This window comes from Mizuhopecten yessoensis, unplaced genomic scaffold (assembly GCF_002113885.1).
Source record: "Mizuhopecten yessoensis strain PY_sf001 unplaced genomic scaffold, ASM211388v2 scaffold10755, whole genome shotgun sequence".
In the NCBI taxonomy this organism is placed as follows: domain Eukaryota; kingdom Metazoa; phylum Mollusca; class Bivalvia; order Pectinida; family Pectinidae; genus Mizuhopecten; species Mizuhopecten yessoensis.
Genome location: NW_018408705.1, coordinates 473,823 through 494,538, shown reverse-complemented (window position 1 = coordinate 494,538; position 20,716 = coordinate 473,823). Strand labels below are relative to the sequence as shown.

General features: G+C 38.5%; 1 protein-coding gene across 1 annotated transcript in view; it reads left to right on the top strand.

The window, feature by feature from the left end:
- Positions 1-16,212, top strand: part of LOC110462153 (CST complex subunit CTC1-like) — a 28,643-nt gene extending 12,431 nt beyond the window's left edge. The window contains exons 10-25 of the mRNA XM_021515995.1: positions 10-75; positions 1,751-1,855; positions 2,402-2,463; positions 2,787-2,886; positions 4,126-4,206; positions 5,078-5,202; positions 6,579-6,705; positions 7,088-7,237; positions 7,905-8,819; positions 9,164-9,228; positions 10,397-10,521; positions 11,267-11,501; positions 11,841-12,080; positions 13,494-13,635; positions 14,220-14,376; positions 15,924-16,212. Of these exons, the coding sequence (XP_021371670.1) occupies positions 10-75; positions 1,751-1,855; positions 2,402-2,463; positions 2,787-2,886; positions 4,126-4,206; positions 5,078-5,202; positions 6,579-6,705; positions 7,088-7,237; positions 7,905-8,819; positions 9,164-9,228; positions 10,397-10,521; positions 11,267-11,501; positions 11,841-12,080; positions 13,494-13,635; positions 14,220-14,376; positions 15,924-16,054 (2,826 nt within the window). The 3' untranslated portion in view covers positions 16,055-16,212. The remainder of the gene's footprint in view (positions 1-9; positions 76-1,750; positions 1,856-2,401; positions 2,464-2,786; positions 2,887-4,125; positions 4,207-5,077; positions 5,203-6,578; positions 6,706-7,087; positions 7,238-7,904; positions 8,820-9,163; positions 9,229-10,396; positions 10,522-11,266; positions 11,502-11,840; positions 12,081-13,493; positions 13,636-14,219; positions 14,377-15,923) is intronic.
- The last annotated feature ends 4,504 nt before the right edge of the window (positions 16,213-20,716 follow it).

Genomic DNA, 20,716 nt, shown 5'->3' with positions numbered 1-20,716 from the left:
TCAACTCAGGTAAACTATAGAATCAGGGTACTCCTCAGTCCCACCTCACAGGGCTATACCTGTGTGTCAACTCAGGTAAACTATAGAATCAGAGTACTCCTTAGTCCTACCTCACAGGGCTATAACTGTGTGTCAACTCAGGTAAACTAGAGAATCAGGGTACTCCTCAGTCCCACCTCACAGGGCTATACCTGTGTGTCAACTCAAGTAAACTAGAGAATCAGGGTCCTCCTCAGTCCCACTTCACATGGCTATACCTGTGTGTCATCTCAGGCAAACTATAGAATCAGGGTTCTCCTCAGTCCCACTTCACAGGGCTATACCTGTGTGTCAACCCAGGTAAACTATAGAGTCAGGGTACTCCTTAGTCCTACCTCACAGGGCTATATCTGTGTGCCAACTCAGGTAAACTGTAGAATCAGAGTACTCCTCAGTCCCAACTCACAGGGCTATACCTGGGTGTCAACTCAGGAAAACTATAGAATCAGGGTAATCCTCAGTCCCACTTCACATGGCCATACCTGTGTGTCAACCCAGGTAAACTATAGAATCAGGGTTCTCCTTAGTCCCACTTCACAGGGCTATACCTGGGTGTCAACTCAGGAAAACTATAGAATCAGCGTACTCCTCAGTCCCAACTCACAGGGCTATACGTGTGTGTCAACTCAGATAAACTATAGAATCAGGGTAATCCTCAGTCCCACTTCACATGGCCATACCTGTGTGTCAACGCAGGTAAACTAGAGAATCAGGGTACTCCCCAGTCCCACTTCACAGGGCTATGCCTGAGTGTCAACTCAGGAAAACTATAGAATCAGTTTCCTCATTACCCCCACCTCACAGGGCTATACCTGGGAGTCAACTCAGGTAAATTATAGAATCAGGGTACACCTCAGTCCCACCTCGCAGGGCTATGCCTGTGTATCAACTCAGGTAAACTATATAGTCAGTGTACTCCTCAGGCCCACCTCACAGGGCTAAGGAGTACTCTCTCACAGGGCTATACGTGTGTGTCAACTCAGATAAACTATAGAATCAGGGTTCTCCTTAGTCCCACTTCACAGGGCTATACCTGTGTGTCAACTCAGGTAAACTATAGTCAGGCTACTCTACATAGATATTGAATTATGTTATGAGAATATAGCCAGTGGTTTAATAAATATGTGCAAATAAATACATGTATATAGATTTATGGAAGTGTTTCTCAATAGATATAACTGAAAGTAGTCTTGATGGATTTATAATATTTGTGTTACCGTTGATGTATGTGAGAATGGTCTCATATAGAGTTGTTGAATCTGTAGTGTTTAAGAGACTGCTCAGAATGTGAGCATGTTCCGAACATAGACCAGAATACACCCTCAATATCCATTTATAGTGGTAGAGTACATAGCCAAAATTCAGAGTTGTGCTCTTTTGTCCATTGAAGTTAGATATGTGCTCACACTGACATGACATACTCCTACCAGTGTCTTGTGCAGTATAAGGCTGAGAGGATGCAGAACAGTGTGCTACATGCCTTCGGCATGGTATTTCAGTAAGATAGCACTATAAAGTTGGCATCAGATCCGCGCTATCACAAGGAGGCAAACACACCAACATACCCTGCCGGACAGGGGTCTGTCTCAGGCACACACACACATACATGCATACACAAACACATGGAGGCACATCCTTTGGTGACCTTAGCTGTTGATAGGATAGTTAAACCCTATACAACCAACCAATCAAACCCTGTGTTATTGAGTAGGAATGGTTACAAGGACATGATGGTGATACAGATGTACTAGACAGGATCACATCTGAGGAGACGGATGATGAAGAGGAGGAAGATTTGGATATGGCATCTTATCAGGTATTTAGACCTCTCCAGTGGTGAAGATAAGAAAAAATAATATTTATCAGTGTTATTGTAGCTTAACTGGACTGGGTCTATTGCCAGTGACCATGTAGCTCAATTGGTTAGAGCGCCTGTCTAGAGTTCAGAGGTCCTGGGATCGAATCCCAGTCTGGCCATTGCATTTTTCCTCCTTTCCTGTTACATTACATCCTCGATGCTCCAGAAGTTTCGCTCGGTCTTTTTCACTTTGTGCACCCCTGGAATGTATCAAAGCAAAAGTAAATCTCATGGTCGTGTAACGGTAAAATTGACTGGCTTTGAAATCAGGGTGCTGCTCCTCTGTAATCTTCAAAGGAACAGGTGTCAGCTTAGCGATTGGTCAGTTTTATTTTAACTGAGACCAATGAAATAGCTAGCTGAGTTGCATCAATTTTGCTGTGACATATTCCAGGGGTGCAGAGAGTGTAACCCCTGGAGTATGGAGGATGGTTACATTAGCACAGAGTGAAAAATGGTTTTTGTGCGTGGAATCACCTGAACTAGCACCTTTTGTTTTTACAGGGAATCGTGACCTCAGATGATCTAGCCCCTTTCGGGATATATGAACTTGATGCGAAAGTTGGGTACGTTAAAGTAAGATTGTGTGAAACAATTTGAATCTCGAAAAGCAAATTATATTTCCAAGTTAACTTAACTCTAGAGGTATATGTATGTATTAAAATTTGTGATAAAGACTTGATTTTAGCAAGATCGTTTTAATCAATATATAAAAATGATAATGTGAAATTTGTATTTAGGTCAATGAGGTTTCTATTGAATATCTGCGATTAAAAGTTTTTTTGATAAATTAAACATTTACAATGTTTACAGGGATATCAATATATGTTTAGATATTAGTTCAGATAACAACATACCAGGGTACAACTGTGGCTCATTCCTTTTACAGGCTGTGTGTGAGCTGTGTACCAGCTGTCCACAAGTACCAGTTCCTCAGGGTCGGGTCAAAAGTTATCATTTACAATGCTCACTTCAGCCGTTCAAAACAGGTATCTGTAACGAGACTATGTAGTTTATGTTTCAAATATGAGCCAAGTACCGCTCAATGTTATATCCTTCAAAACACCTGTTGAATCCTTTGCTCGCGCATGTGTAACTTACAAAAAGTCACAATAAACGTTTGTAGCACGACATTTGAAAGTTACCTTTATATGTATTGTGTACAAAAGTGTCAACGGCATGAGACAGTATCAAATAAACAATGCTGTGTTGGGCACTCCATGGTCCAGGTCAGCGTTTCTGATAGTCAGCTCCTTCAGCAGTCTTAATCGTCCTACTCTAGTTGTTTTTGGCACTTTTTATACCTTGATGAATAAAAGGGGTATATAGTATTCACTTTGTCTGGACCGTGCTTTTGTGCTGATTGTAGTTTCTGGAGCATATCTCAGTCGCTGTTCCATGAACGGGCATCATAGTTTCTGAAGCATATCTCAGTCGCTGTTCCATGAACTGGCATCATAGTTTCTGAAGCATATCTCAGTCGCTGTTCCATGAACTGGCATCATAGTTTCTGAAGCATATCTCAGTCGCTGTTCCATGAACTGGCATCATAGTTTCTGAAGCATATCTCAGTCGCAGTTCCATGAACGGACATCATGGTTTCTGAAGCATATCTCAGTCGCTGTTCCATGAACAGGCATCATAGTTTCTGAAGCATATCTCAGTCGCTGTTCCATGAACTGGCATCATAGTTTCTGAAGCATATCTCAGTCGCAGTTCCATGAACGGACATCATAGTTTCTGAAGCATATCTCAGTCGCTGTTCCATGAACGGGCCTCATAGTTTCTGAAGTATATCTCAGTCGCTGTTCCATGAACGGGCATCATAGTTTCTGAAGCATATATCAGTCGCTGTTCCATGAACGGGCATCTTAGTTTCTGAAGCATATATCAGTCGCTGTTCCATGAATGGGCATCATAGTTTCTGAAGCATATATCAGTCGCTGTTCCATGAACGGGCATCTTAGTTTCTGAAGCATATATCAGTCGCTGTTCCATGAATGGGCATCATAATTTCTGAAGCATATCTCAGTCGCTGTTCCATGAACAGGCCTCATAGTTTCTGAAGCATATCTCAGTCGCTGTTCCATGAACAGGCATCAAACCTTGTATATAGGCACATCATTGGAAGGCAGTGTCTTACATCCTAAAATGAGGTCACTGTGACCTCAATTGGACCTTAGACCTTGTTTTGTAGTTTATAATTTAGATCATTCTGTTAATTTCAGTTTCCACACACAAGAGTTATGTGTTGCACAAGCAGTTGTGTCAAAGTGCTGGAGTTCTCTGTTCTGGACAACAAACCTAAGGTAGGAGCCATATTTAAACAATTTTGATAGTAATGACATTGTGTACCAAAATATGATCTTTTTGACAGTTGTTTGTGAACTATTATAGATAATAGATATAACCTTTAATACCTATCATTTCGTATTTGTCCTCAATAACATTGTTATATGACAGGGCATGGTAGTAATATGTCTGGTTGTATTGAGCTGTATTGGGCAAAGAGAAACACTAGAAAACTTATCAAGTCTCTGGCAATCAGGCAAGATGTGAGAAAAAAAGAGTGACAAATTTTTTATAGACAAGCAGGACTAGATGACTTTTGGGGATCACCTGTCACTTGGTCTGTCAAAACATCAGCTGCAGAACTGTTTTCGCAAACTAATTTTATATTCAAAATATAGTAGAGCAATGGAGGCAGTTATCGACAGTCTAAGCTTCAAATTTGTTTTTCCAGTTTACCGTTTTGCGTAAGTTATTTTATGATGGCATTTCGAAGAAGTCGGGAAACGTACTCTATTTCATCATCTGCAATAAACGTACATGTGACGAATCGCGGGAGAAATCATTGTTTTGGTGGCATTAATGACAGGGGTAGTTATCGACAGGTGGAGGTAGTTATCGACAGCTAAATTAAAATGTTAATTATTTCTATTATTAGTCTCTAATAATACATTCAATTGTTCTGACGTAAAAAAAGTATTTAATAAACAGATGCAATTTTATACAGTCACTAGTTATTTGACTAGTTCTACTGAATGGATGCAGTATTTCTTTTGTCAAATATGGCAGGCCTTAACCAATGGTACTGTGTCATGTTCATGTTAAAAACCGGTTTGATAACAATACATTAAATCTAAGTTGGAATTAGATTACAACCGATTTCTATATCAGATGGTGAGCCTACCGCTGATGTTACAACAGACCTTGAAGAAGTGTTGTGTCACACTAGGATTGCTGGATACATTCATCAGCATTGCCTACTCCCTCCACAAGAAATTTGCCAGAAGTTTTTATAAGTAAGCAGTTTGTTAACATGCTTGAAACAAAGGACTAGCAGCATTAAGGGTCATTTACGGCCTCATCGGGGATTTAGAATTAGTTGTTATATTCATAACCTGGAATAAATGAAGTACGCAAATATGAAATTTCAAATTCATTTGACATGAACTGGTTTAGGATATTTTGGATTACAAAGAGAGACATAAACTCAATGATGTCTGTTGTGCACTATTTGGATGAATATTTGCCATTTTGAAGGGAATAAACTAAACACTCTTCAATTTTTGAAAGCCTCCCCATGCAACAAACAAATAAATATTTGACTTGCTTAAACAATGTCATACCAGTGTTCATTCGTGGAAAGGATGTTTTGTTTGTCATATGCGGGAGGCTTTCATTTCTGCATGCTAACCGTCTGAAAACACCATATTTTGTCTATTTTTGCATAGCAACACAATTTCGTTGCTATGGTAGGGCATCTGTGCAATAAAGCCAGATCTTAACCCAGGTTTAGTGTTAAGTCTTGAAACCCATTTATTCTAACGGAGATATTGGTCCTTGTAGAGTTCAGTCTACACAGGTGTTACAGTATGGTAATTTTGTATAGAACTAGCAGTTTAGACTATTCTGTGTCGTGTGTACAGTTTAACTCATTCACCCCTTAACTCACATTTGAACATCACCTAATCAATAACTCGGCAAATCTAGTTTAAAATTTTATATTAGTACAAACTTTGTGCAGAAGTAGTGGTTCAGGCTGAAATCTATGTATATTTGTGGCTGTTTCTAAAATTCACTGATAGTTATTAAACATCTCTGAATTATTTGAATTATTATATCATATTTAATTATGATAAATCCTCTTATTTTGGAAAAGCAAAATCAGAAATCACGGAAAGTAACTAATCATATTAATTTGCAGGAAAACCCACCTAATTCAGTCTCAACCTAGCCAGGAAGTTTGTGATATATATCAACAATTTAAGTGAACCACATTGTGATTTCCTGCATTGTGTCATTTAATTACCTATAGCTGAACATGAATTACTATAAAACATATATTGTAATTGAATCAATTGTTTTGTTTTATTTGGTACAATATTTATTGTAATTGTGTTTTCTTATATGTTTTATTTGTTGTTGGTTGTTTCTTATACACAGTTTTTCTGTTTAATATATATTAAACTGTAATGATATGTTTTACTAAATTAGTTAATGTAGTACAAGGTGTATAGGGAGATCATGATATCTGTTCAAGTAAGGAAGTTAAAAGTGAGTCCAAAAGTCCTATGACCACCTGAGTAATGCTATGTTGAATACATTATGATAAATATTGTAGTGTTTACTTATCAGTGAACTGTGCTTACAGCATGTTACAATTGGTTTATGTCAGTGAACTGTCCAGCATACTAGAGACGACTTTTGGGCATTGTTGTGTTACTAACCAGGCCAGGGTAGGGCGAGTGTACATCCAGGAGTTCCTGTCCAGGACACACCAGTGTGGCTTACTGCTGGACGAGGTACTTGGTCAAACATTTAGCAGACATTTCTCTGATATTGCTCGTCTCCTCGCCCTCTAACTTGAAATACTTCCTGAGTAGTACTAGGCCATAGTATGACATGTAGATCCCCGAGACCTATATTCACTGACTTTGGTATGGTTAAACTTTGTGTTTGGCCCCATTTCTATCACCAGGGGCAGCAGGGGCATATCTATATTTTACAAACATTTACCATTTTTTAAACATCAATATCATTTAAAGTAATACTGGTAAATGGAATGTCATCACATTTATGACAGATACTCCCTGAAGGCAAAGTCATAACAACCAATCTTGTAAAACCATGAGACATATCAGGTCATAATGGAAGGTCAACTAACCTTACTATGTCTCATGACAGGATGAAAGTAAGGCGTATCTTGTTGTGCCAGATATGAGGAAGTTCTCACAGGAGATTGGATGTTTAGAGACAATGGCAGACAACTTGTCAGCTGACTGCAGTGACACCTATTGGAGCTACCATCACCAACTCCAGGGACAGCCACACAAGGTATGGCTAGTCTTACCTGTGTGGCATCTGTTGAGGCTATAGTTTTCATCTAGGGTATTTCTTAGACATATATGTAATATGTAAAAATATCTTGACATCTGTGCCAAGATTGAATCATTAGTGGAAATTTAGATAACACTGATATTTTTTGTATTACCAATGATACATAATAGTAATAGAATTATTTTAGTGATACAGTGCATAGATGTAACAAAATCAATTACAACAGCTGTATGGAAATTACAAAATATATTGCTATGAAACTTAACGTGCAGATTTAAATATGACATTGTCGTAACGATTGTTGACGTTTCTACTGAATTGCATTAGATGTGGGTGAACTTATAACCATGCAGATACCAGATAAATCTGTAATTTTGAATTGTTCCATTAATGTAACTGTAAATCATTCACCCCTGAAGACACCTTTGAACTCTTCCAATTCAAAGGTTGGAATAGTTCATTATGAAATTTCAAGGGTGAATTAGTGAAGAAATGTTAAGGGAGATAACTCTAACTCAAATCACAGGAAGGAAGTGAAAGGTAGCATGTGTTCTACCGTAGATATTTAGAATATTGTTAACTAGTTTTGTTTATTCTAGATTCAAGGACGAGTTAACGAAAATTGCATTCTTTTCAGATTTTATTTTATTATTATTTATTCTAGATTCTTGTTGGTGTCTTGGATCTTTCATCAAAGAATGGAAGGGTTAAGCTGAGAGATGATACTGGATCTATTGACTGTGTCATCACCATGACAACGACCTGTGAACGTCATGTCTGCACAGTAATCTGTGGTTGCTCTGACCTTGAACCTGCTTCTAACTTCACGTGCCCATTTCTGCACCCATGCTGTGTAGGTGCTGTTGTAGCGGTCACCGAATTCACTGTGATCCGTGAACAATTTACAAGTTTGAACTCCTCATTGAATAATTTGAAAATGACAGATTCTGACCCTAGTCCTTGTGATACATGTTATGTTATGTTTTCTATGTTGAATGTTGTACTGATATATAGACCTACAGTACTTAGGACTCATGAGGAACAGGTTCCTCACAAGAAGGGTAAAGTAGATCAAGATTACACTGGACTGCCCACTGATACAGACAAGGGCAGACAACTGGTGTTGATAAACCACAAGGAAACTTTGGTACTGGATCGAAGAGTTCACAGTGATTCACGTTTCAGGATGGCAGTAGAAGGTCACTTCCTACAACAGACAGACGAGGATTCCTTGGTCTGGAATGTCATACGGACACTGAAACATCCCCAGGAGCAACCTTCCCATCAACAGGACCTTCAGAAAGGTCATCCGGACAGTGATAAAAACCAATCTGTTCTTAAGTCAAAATCTGAAAACGTTCTCTCACCAGCTGTGATATTTTTGTTTCAAAACGATGCAGTACGATGGTGTCATTCTATTGTACCAGGAGGAATATACAGAGTTATGTGTCCTACTGAGAAGCTCTGCCCACCAGGGGCAGGTTCATGGCAGCTGAAAAAGGCAGTGGCTAAGGCGGGTGGCAGAAGTGTTCACGAAATGCCATCAAATGCTCAACTTTTGAGGGTGTTCCCAAACAAGGTTTGGTATCATCTTATTTTTGAAGTCAATTTACCATTTACTTTGATAGTAGAAACTTTTACTTATAACTTTTGCATGTGAACATTTTTGCATTTTGATTATTGAAAATACATTTGATGTTATTTTTTTTATCAATGGCTGGCATTGCTGTAGAAGAATACAAACTGCAGAATTGCCTTTTGTAAACATGTTCTTTTTTCTTCTTTTGTTAAGTATAAATGTATATCAGTAAAAATCTGACAAAATTACAAAAAAAAAAGAGGAGGGAGGAGGGGGGGGGTATATAAACATTTAGCAGCTTATGCAAATGCTGATAAGAAAAAGTGATGATTCTTATTTTACAGACTCATTCTGCAGCTGGCCGTGGTTCTGAAGGGAACCTGTCAATCAAGGAGATCCTGACAGAAAGGTAGACACATTTTGAGATGATCAGTATTTTGATATCATTGCATATGTCTGTCTGGGTAATGGCAACTTAGTAATGTACACCTATCTGTCCCTGTTTAAGGTAGTGAGTCCAAGCGCTCAGTGTTGTATCTCAAACAAAGAAGAGTTCCATTTTTTCTGCATTTTTCTGACTTTGCTGAGTTACGTAGATGCCATTTACTATACCAAAGAATTTTTTCTATTATTATTTCTTTTTTCATCAAAACATCCATCTCTGCCACAGGGATTTGATCTCCAAACCTATTGATTATAAAGCAGTAAGATTTTATTGTATTCAAAGGTACCTTTTTCCTTGTCTGGACAACTTCTAAACAATTGTAGACATCGTTAGATGTCAAGTTGTTGAAGGGCTTGTTAGAGTTATAAGCAACCAAGTATGTAGCAGATACATTATGTACCCTTCAACTCTTGGCAAAACACAATCGGACAAGATTTTTTTTCTATCTAAAATTGGGTGATCATAATTTCTTCAGTTGTATTTCAAGTAAGAAAGGATGTGTAGAAATCTAGAAAAAAATGCTATATTAAATTATCTAAATGGAGAATATCAGTTGTATTAGTGTTTAAACAAAGATAGTTTAAAATAAAACTGGCATAGTTTTCAGTCTTTTTCAGAATTTTAGCATAATGCAAACTTTAAATTTATCCCATTGAAATTGTTAAAAAATCTTCAGACTATTTGCCCATCAGCCCATTTTCATCTACAAAATGGTGTTGTAAATGTGGATATTTTCAATTGGTGTTTATTTCACTCAGACTACATTCACATTGGTAAAACCGTAATATTTTGGTGTTGAGACTGACAAGTATACATTATGAGTAGTCAATTCTACAAACAAATTTACACTATATTATTCTACTTATACATGTATTGCATAAGATGTAATAACTGTAAAATCAATAATTTTTAAATTTCGTTGGTCTTTTGGGTAATTTTCATCCATGAATTCATAGGTTCACAAAGTAAAAAAGCATTTATGTACCCATGAAATGGTCTTTAGTCGAGAAACCTAGAAATGTTGGCCCATGAAAATATCTGATTTCACAGTATAGAAACCAGTTCTGTGAAATTGTTAAATGGGATGTGAAAATTAGGAGTTGATGTACAGTAATGTGATAATGGTTTTCAGTTGTGGTGCCACACTGGTCAGTTTTGAGGGACTCCTAGTAAGACGATGTCCTGTCGAGTCGGACAACCATCTTACATCTACAAAGAGACCACTGTCTGCTGATCATCATTTAAATACACAGCTAGGTTTGTACTGATAGGAGGAGGGGGTTCACTGTCTACTTGTAGATGTTGACGGACAACAAAGTTACTGAAACAAAACGAATCGCTCCTATGTTCCTTACTGCATTATTAAGGAGCAGTGTTAAATTATTACAAACATAGTTATATTTTTGCACCTTTCTTCCTTGAGCTTTGTAAACTCTGACTGCGTATAAATTGGCATTTATAAAGTGCGTTTAAAGAATGTTCCAAATAAGGTGCCGGACTACTTCTATGTTTACTTCACGGTTTATCGAGATAACAGTCCGATGACAGCAATTCCTTGATTCGAGCTACTATTTATTGATTCATTTAAAAGCTATGAAAAGGTGAAGATAGTGTTGTTCACTGCATATTTTCTAAATTTACTCATATGTCAATGTAGATTCACTGGGAAAATATTATCCTAGCAACCATGGCTATCCTAGTTACCTTTAAAATATTTTTCCACTGTGACTATAAGAATAGACCTTCATTTTGATGCTAGCGCTCCATAAATAATATGATCATTGCCAACTGCATTCATACTACCGTATACGCGGTCAAAATGAAGGTCAATCCTTGTATATATTTATATGCATATTTATTTTGCTTAAAATTGTTCAGACCAAGTAATAATTTGAATTTGAAATATTCAATAATATGTGACATATATGCATATTTCCTTCTAGATATGATTGAAAAGTGAAATTTAAATATTATAAAACTTGCATACATTGTGATATTCCAGGTGTTGGTTGCCCTGACGGTTGTGGGGTGAAGGTCGTTGTGAGATGTCGGGAGTCAGGGGATGAAATGGACGTGTACTTTAACCTTGACTCCTTTGTGTACCCTCTGGGTTTAATCCCCGGGGTGGGGGTATGGTTGGAGCGGCTGGAAAGAAAGGTGTCGCGGAGGAACAACGTCTACTGTCAGTTTATAGCTGTGTCCTGTCTTCATGTTCAGTACCACACAGATATGGACAGGTTTGTAAACACTATGTTATATATACAGGTGAGATGGTATAAGTAGCTTTTACCACATATCTTTAAGCAGTAAATCTAAGTTGGCCTGATAGAAAATACTACAGGTCAAGAAAAAATTGGTGAAATCGCCCCCAGAAATGTTTGACCAGACCAACAGGACTATCCCTATATCTGAACTGATGCATTTTAGTCTCTCACAGGTGACACCAATGGTAATATAGGATTACACCATGTCTGTCAGTCAATTATAAATTTTATTTTCCATAGAGACCACAACCTACAGACAGTACTGCCATGACTGGTATATACCTTGTGAATTATCCTTTGTTCTGTTGACAGTGACGCACCTTCTCCAGACCACAACCTAGGAACAGTTCCTACTCACCTTGTGTACTTGGCTGATCTATGGAGAAATAAGATCCAAGGGTCACCCTTTCCTGTCTGTTGTCATGTACAGAGGTTCCTCAAACTGTCCCTAAAGTGGGTGTGTCACCACTGTGGGGCAGTCTGTGTCAGTGAGGCCTGTAGTAACCCTGGCTGTCGGGCAGATCATGGTACAAGGTTTCTAGCAAGAGCTAGGTAAGTAAAATCTGATTGGATGCTCAAGAGTGCTGTACTCAAAAGGGTATAAATGGTCATTGCTTTTATTCTTTTAGATCACCTAGCACAAACTGCCTGAGAACATATCTTTTTATCCCCTGCGAATGAAAAAAACCAATTGGGAGATATAGCCATCTGTCTGTCCGTAGTGCTTGTCTGGATTATACTTTGGGAACAATTGATCATATAGAGTTCAAACATGGTGTTTTGGATGCCCTAATGGATGCAAGGAACCCTATTGATTTGGAGTGTGGTGTGCTAGAAGTCAAGGTCACCACTGCTAAAAGTAGAATTCTGCTTGGTGAGACTTGTCCAGATGATAACTTAAGAACGAATGGTTATACAGAGTTCAATTTCCATACAAACTTGGTGTGTGGTGTGCCCTTGTAATTACGAACATTCAGAGGTCAAGGTCACTGTTGCTCAAAAGAGACTTGCTTCTCTGATAATAACTTGGAAAACTTGTATACTCCGCTTGTTTTTATGTCTTAATTGTAACTCGATGATCACATGCAGGGAATAGATATCATGGCCAAATAGAACAGATTGTGTAGATTTGTTCAAAAGGTCCTGCCTCAAATCTGATTGGTTCGGCGGGGGCGGGGGATATCCTTCCTCTGGTGGCTCTTTGGTTTCATTAGACAACTTTTTCTTAAGAACCATAATGCTTATGGTAAAGGTTTTTGCAAAAGATGTAGCTTGCTGAAGTCGAGGGTTATCAGGTTAATTCAACTGACCTTGACTTATATTTAAGGTCACAGAGGTCAAATTTGTTGAATGCAATGTTCAAACAACCACTTTACATTAACTTTGGAGACCTTTGATATTTGGTCTCCTGCTTTCTAAGGTGAAGGACTTTCAAATTTGTTCAATTGGATCACCTGACTTCCATTCTAAGTCACATATGTCAAATGTGTTAAACATTTCTTGTTTTTGGCCAGTGCTTCCTCTTTGCCTGTACAACTCCTATTTTACCCTTGCCCTATAAAAATCTTATTTACCATTTCTTTTTGCTTTTATGATTTCTTTTAATGAATCACAATGTCTAAGCGATGGCCTAGTGGCTAAGGTGTTTGACCGTCTACAATCACTAGCGCTTCACCACTGGGTTGTGGGGTCAAGTTTTATCGACTTTTTTATATCGGTCTGTCGTCGATTAACAGACCGATATAGAAAAAGTCGATAAAACGTCAGAATAATTCGGACTAAGGAACTGGCTGCAGGTTGGTGGTTTATCTCCAGGCACTCCGTTTTTCCTCAACCACCAAAACCTGGCCTTTAATGACCATATCTCTTAATAGACACTATCTCAAGGCAGCTATAAATGTTTACATGCAAAGTCATGCTTCATAAGAGTTCGTTTGGATTAAGAACATGATTGCTTCCCTGTAGTGTTATTATTGAGGATGGGACAAGTGCTGCTATAGTAACCGTCAGGGATGCTGCCATACAGAAGTTGCTGCTGCTGTCAGACAGAGAATGGTCGAGTGTACAGAGTGTGGTACAAACACAAGGAGAAATATTTCTCCAAAAGGTTGGTACACATCCTATTAACCCCTACAGAGCAAGAAAAAAATCCTGCATTACCCTCTTGCAAGCAGATTTTGTCTATGTCTATATACAAGTAAACAGTCGCGTCTACTTGTCCAATGGACCAGTGAAAAGTGGTCTATTGAATATTACAAAAAATAATGTTTTGTTAATGATCAACTAAACAGGTAAATTGGTAGGAAAAATGGCTTCACTACTGTTAAAACATATTGGGCTACTTCAATGAAATGTAGGGGCCGTGGTGGCCGAGTGGTTATGGCATCAGACTGTCTACAATCACTGTCCTTCCACCATTGGGTTGTGGGTTAGTGGTTCGAGGCCTATGTGGGGCAGTCGCCAGGTAATGGCCGCTAGTCGGTGGTTTTCCTCCACCACTGAAACCTGACCTGTCCTTGAATGACCATAGCTATTGATTGGACATTAATACAAACAAACCAATGAAATGCAAATGTAAATAATTGATAATTTTGGGACCAACACGATTATATACCTGGTATCTTTTCTATATACTGTTCCTCTTTGCCTGTACAAGTCCAATTAAGAATTCATTTTACCTGTGTGCTACAGACACGTCCGGAGTTTGGTAGTCCAGTGGAGATGTTTCTTTATCAATTATGCGAGAGCTCGCTCGTCAAGAAGAACTGGGAGATGTGGCTAAGGACCCGGACTGGGGCGTCCTCTGACTGGTCATCTGGTGGGAATCTAGATAATTTGACCTTAGAGGGTAAGGTTCTTCTGTCTGTGACTGGCTGTATCAGAGGACATTTAAATTTATAGTGAAAACAATTGAATTTTTAAAGTTTGATACAATTATTTTCCATAGTTTTATGTGAACTTCCTCTCTAATTTGGAGTACATGTATGGTATAATTTTCCTTTTGTTTTTAGCTCACCTGGTCCGAAGGACCATGGTGTGCTTATGCAATACCGCAGCGTCCGTCTGTCGTCCGTCCGTCGTCCGTCCGTCAACTTTTCCTTTAAAACGCTACTAGTCCTGAACGGCCAAGTAGATTTTGACTAAATTTGGTCTAGAGTATCCTTAGGCCTAGGGGACTCAATTTTTAGCTCACCTGGGCCGAAGGACCAAGGTGAGCTTATGCCATACCGCAGCGTCCGTCGTCCTTCGTCCATAGCCTGCGTCCGTCATCCGTCGTCCTTCGTCCGTCAACTTTACACTACTAGTCATGAACCACTGAGCGGATTTTAACAAAATTTGGTGTGGAGCATCCTTGGGTGAGGAAGAACCAATTTTGTATAAATGGTGGGTCTGGCTCCCCTGGGGGCTGAGGGGCGCGGCCCAATAGGGGGAATATAGCAAACTCTTGGAAATCCTTCTTCTTCTGTAGGAATGAAAGGATTTGGTCCATATTTGGTGTGGAGCATCATTGGGTAGTGGGGAACCAATTTTGTATAAACGGTGGGTGTGGCCCCCCTAGGACCTGAGGGGCTGGGCCCAATAGGGGAAATAGAAGTAAAACCTTTATAATCCTTCTTCTACCATATGGATTGAGGGATTTTATCCTAATTTAGTCTGGAGCATCCTTGGGCCAAGGGGACTCAATTTTGTTTTAGCAGTAGATGTGGTCTCCGAGGGGGGGCAGAAGGGCGGGGCCCAATAGGAAAAATAGAGGTAAAACCTTTAAAATCCTTCTTTTACCATAGGGATTTTGGGATTTTATCCTAATTTAGTCTGGAGCATCCGTGGGCCAAGGGGACTTAATTTTGTATATGCAGTGGGTGTGGTCTCCCAGGGGGCAGAAGGGCGGGGGCCAATAGGAGAAATAGAGGTAAAACCTTTTAAATCCTTCTTCGACCATCAAGATTAAGTGTTTTTTTCCATATTTAGTACAAGGGGTCTCAATTTTGTATAATTGGTGGGTATGATCCCCCTAGGGGCATAGGGGTGGGGCTCTGTTTGAAGTTAGTTCTCGCTATATCTCGAGTACTGGATGGATCTTTCTGAAATTTCATGTGTACTTACAGCACCTACCATGGAGTGCTACATCTTTACTTCATACCAATTATTTAAAACATATTCAGGTGAGCGATACAGGCCCTCTGGGCCTCTTGTTAATTTCTGAATTAAAGTGAGAAAATTCTGCAATTTTGAGTGTGTTTTTTTATCCAAATGCCATAAGGAAAACGAAAAATGAAAAAAAAAACCCAGTCAAATTCCCCAAAAATGTTAGGCTGCTATTATTCTAAAGTACAAACAAAATTTTGAATACAAAAATATTGTCCTTTTATATTAAATGTTTTTTTATTGAAATAGAGTTCAGTTTGAAGACTGTGGACACTGGCCTGGCGACCATGGAAACAAGATGTATGCCCTTCCTACAGCTGGACTGTGTGGAGGTCAGAACTATAGACTACAGGAAGTGGACTCTACTGTGTCTAAAGTAACCATGGAAACATTATCAGGATGGTCACTTCAGGACTATAGCTTACAGGAAGTGGACTTAACTTTGTCTTAAGTAACCATGGAAACATTATCAGGATGGTCACGTCAGGACTATAGCTTACAGGAAGTGGACTTCACTTTGCCTTAAGTAACCATGGAAACGGTATCAGGATGGTCACTTCAGGACTATAGCGTACAGGAAGTAGACTTAGCTTTGTCTTAAGTAACCATGGAAACATTATCAGGATGGTCACTTCAGGACTATAGCGTACAGGAAGTAGACTTAGCTTTGTCTTAAGTAACCATGGAAACGGTATCAGGATGGTCACTTCAGGGCTACATTCGCGTATCCCGGTTGAAACAGTATGTGTGGCGCAGAAATTTTCCACGATAAACGAACACACTTGGACCGTTCTATAAGCAGAGCTCAAAATCCACAGTTTCGGAGAATAAAAAACAATGTATCCAGAATATTATGCCCTTCTCTCATGCATCCACTAAATTACATAACGTATCTTAAAAGTTACATGTGACATGACATTGTTTAGGAAAGAAATAACGCAAATTGGTAATAGTCAGCATTTTAGTTTCGGTCAGGTATGTCTGAACCCCTCAATCTACATGTACCAAATTTTCGAGGTCAGCCTCGGTCCAAATCAGTACCTGTCGTTTTCTTTACAGGTTCAACCGGTTCAACTGTTTCAATCGGATACGCGAATGTAACCCAGGACAATAGCTTACAGGAAGTGGACTTAACCTTGTCTTAAGTAACCATGGAAACATAACTAGGGTGGTCACTCCAGTTCAAAACTACTGAGAATATACATAATTGTTTGTCTTGTGTCAATGACAATGTAAAGTACATTACAGAATAAGGATGTTGCCTCACCAGAAATTATCTACAGGATATGAAAACTTGAAATGCATTTTATTTAATACAATGTATTTTATCTTTGTTGGAGTAAGCAGCTATTTATGATGATGAAATATACAAGGTTGCTGCAAACAAAAAGTGGTTATTTTAGTGTTTCACGCTGCTTCAGCATTTACAAAATCTCTCTATAGGGATTGCCTCCCTTTGCCCTTAATCCAAATAATTATTAACACAACAGAACAAAAATGAACAAAAGATCTTTTAACAACCCATGCCTAGAATTCTTTTCCATAGTAATTATTCATTTATCATGAAACAGTTTTTCTACAAGGAAACATGTTCACAGATTGGTTGAAAAAGTCAAAAGGATCATATCTGTATGAGTAATATGGACCTCAGGTTGATAAATATTTTTACATCTATTAATTGTTTTAAGCCAACGGCCTATTTATAAAAATTGTATATGAATACATATTATTACAAATAACGACTTTCAATGATTTTTCATGGTGCTGACCCTAGTTGTGAAAATAAATGCTGCCCCCTATTCTGTGGCTAAATACTGATAAATGAGAGAACGCTTTCCAAGTTCACCAGTTCTAATTCTCCCTTTAAACATGTAATACTGAAATATTTATAAACATTCAACTTTCAAACAAATGGACCTTTGAATAAAACCAAACCTTTTACAAAACCTAAATTCACTTACAGTATGCTTTGGTATCTCTGTGTAAGTTAGGAAGAGTTATCTTTCTTCTGTCAAGTTAAACCATCTGTTGTGGTATAGCATTACAGGCAGTCAGATAGGCACCGAATAGGTTTCCTCCAACGGTATTCATAATTTAGAAAACTGTTACAAAACACTGAGTCAAGTCTCATGAGAATTAAATACGTTTTTTTTTATAATGCTATACAAAGTAAAACATTAAAAAATTGTGTTAAGAGTTTATTACTATGTCATAGCAGAATACAGTGTATTTTAAAGTCATCATTCTCTATTTTTGCAACAGGTAGGAATGCCTCAGTATAAATTACTACCAAATCCTCGTTCAAGCTTAGTGCTCATGTCAATTCACAAATATTCTAAAGATGCTGCTGTGGCCACATTGATATTACATTGTTACAACCGTATAGAAACTCTACTGTAAGCAGTCGTCATTCTAAGCTGCTGCATGAAACCAATATTTTACTTTAAACAACTTCTTCTCAATAACCAAAAGACCTAGGATGATGTTATTTGGCCATTAGCAAGCTGGGATGAAGGGCTACCAAGTTTGTTAAAATGAATGACCTTCATCCATTTTCAAGGTCACAGGGGTCAAATATATTAAAATCTTTTAATGACTTCTGAATAACCAAGAGGCCTAGGGAGATGATATTTTGCCAGTAACATGCTGGGATGAAGGGTTACCAAGATAGTTGACCTTGAAGTATATTCAAGGTCACAGGGGTCAAATATATTGATAACTGTAAACGACTTCTTCATTATAACCAAAAGGACCAGGGTGATGATATTTGGTCAGTAACATGCTGGGATGAAGGGCTACCAAGTTTGTTCCAATGCACGACCTTCACCCATTTGCAAAGTCACAGGGGTCAAGTATCAGGGTATGTTGAAATCTTTTAAACAACTTCTGAATAATCTAAACGTCCAGGGTAATGATATTTGGCCAGAATCATGCTGGTATGAAAGGCTATAAAGTCTGTTCAACTTAAGGTAGTAGTGTACAGTAGAAATTGCTTGACCCTAAAAATAAAGGGCATGTCTCAGATAAACATGGATAGTGAATTCAACCTGCACAACACACCTTCATATATATACATATTTATAAACTACATTTTGATTTTATTTTTTTAGAAAACTGATTTTTTTTTCAAAAACGGTTTTCCCCACCAAAATATGCACAAAAAAACATGATGTTAAACCCAAAAATTGACCCCGCAAGTAGATTTTGTCTTTCTTAAAACCTGTCTAAAATTCAATTTCGCCTACTCGGTAACAGAATTACTAACGTTTTAGCATAGCTCATTCCGGTGGATTTTTAGGTCACCTGAGCTTTGCTCAAGTGACCTATTCCGATCACTTTCCGTCCGTCGTCGTTCGTCGTTGTCCGTAATCTTTTTACATTTTCAACTTCTTCTCAAGAACCAGTGGATGGAATTTTTTCAAACTTGGTCAGAATTATCCTTGGTAGATGAGGCTACAAAGTTGTAAAATTGGGATTCCTACCCCAACCCCTGGGGCCAAGGTGGGGCCCCAAAGGGAAAATTAACCAATATTTCAAAAAAATTCTTCTCCAGACTCAGAGTCACTACAGTCATTTTCTCTGCATGGATGGAAAGATCATCAGGGGCTTTATTTAAATTGTAAACTTTAGAACCACTGAGCTCCGTTCTCCCTTGGGGAGGGGGTAAAGTTTATAAAGAGAAACAACACTTTTGGGTATATTTTGACAATATATTGTAGGAAATTATTCTTACTTGGTTAGAATTATCCTTGAAGGAAGATGTTTATAAATTGTAAAATTGGGATTCCTACCCCAACCCTAGGGGCCAGGGCGGGGCCCCAAAGGGAAAATTAACCAATATTTTAAAAACTTCTTCTCCTGACTCAGAGGTACTACAGTCATTTTCTCTGCATGGATGGAAGGATCATCAGGGGCTTTATTTAAATTGTAAATTTCAGGACCCCTGGACTATCCCTTCTCCCTGAAGGAGGGAATAAAGTTTACTATAGTTTATATAGAGAAACAACACTTTTGGGTATATTTTTACAACTTTCTGTAGGAAATTATTCTTACTTGGTGAGAATTATCCTTGGAGGAAGATGGTTTTAAAATGTAAAATTGGGATTCCTACCCCAGCCCTAGGGACCAGGGCGGGCCCCAAAGGGAAAATTACCCAATATTTTAAAAACTTCTTCTCCTGACTCAGAGGTACTACAGTCATTTTCTCTGCATGGATGGAAGGATCATCAGGGGGTTTAATTAAATTGTAAATTTCAGGACCCCCGAGCTATCCGTTCTCCCTTGGGGAGGGGGTAAAGTTTACTAGAGTTTATATAGGGAAATAACACTTTTGGGTATATTTTATCCATTTTCAGCAGAAAATTATTCAAACTTGGTCAGAATCATCTTGGTTGAAGAGGGTATTACATTGTAAAATTAGAATTCCTGCCCCATCCCAAGGGGCTAGGGTAGGGCCCCAAAGGGAACTTTTACCAATATTTTAAAATACTTATCCTTTGATGACATGACAAGTATTGTATTCTACTTAGTTTACATGCTGATTGCCACATCACATCTAAACAATAAAATAAAGCTACCAGTACCTATGCTATAACTCAGGTGACCGCTAAGGCCCTGGGGCCTCTTGTTCACAATATTTACACATGTGCTGAGTACAAAAATAGACTACATGAAAAGCTAGCTTTTGTTGTGTAGACACAGATTTGTAAATGCCCAAAACTGTAGTCTCAAACCAAATTCAATTTTATTAGCTCACCTGCCCGAAGGGATGGTGCGGCATCCGTCGTCCGTCCGTCCGTCGTCCGTCTGTCCGGCCTCAACTTTTTGCTTTAAACAACCTCTTCTCAATAACCAAAAGGCCTAGGTAGATGATATTTGGCCAGTAGCATGCTGGGATCAAGGGCTAACAAGTTTGTTCAAATAAATGACCTTGACCCACTTTCAAGGTCACAGGGGTCAAATATGTTAAAATCTTCAAACAACTTCTTCCCAATAACCAAATGGCCCAGGGTACTGATATTGGGCCTGTAGCATGCTGGGAT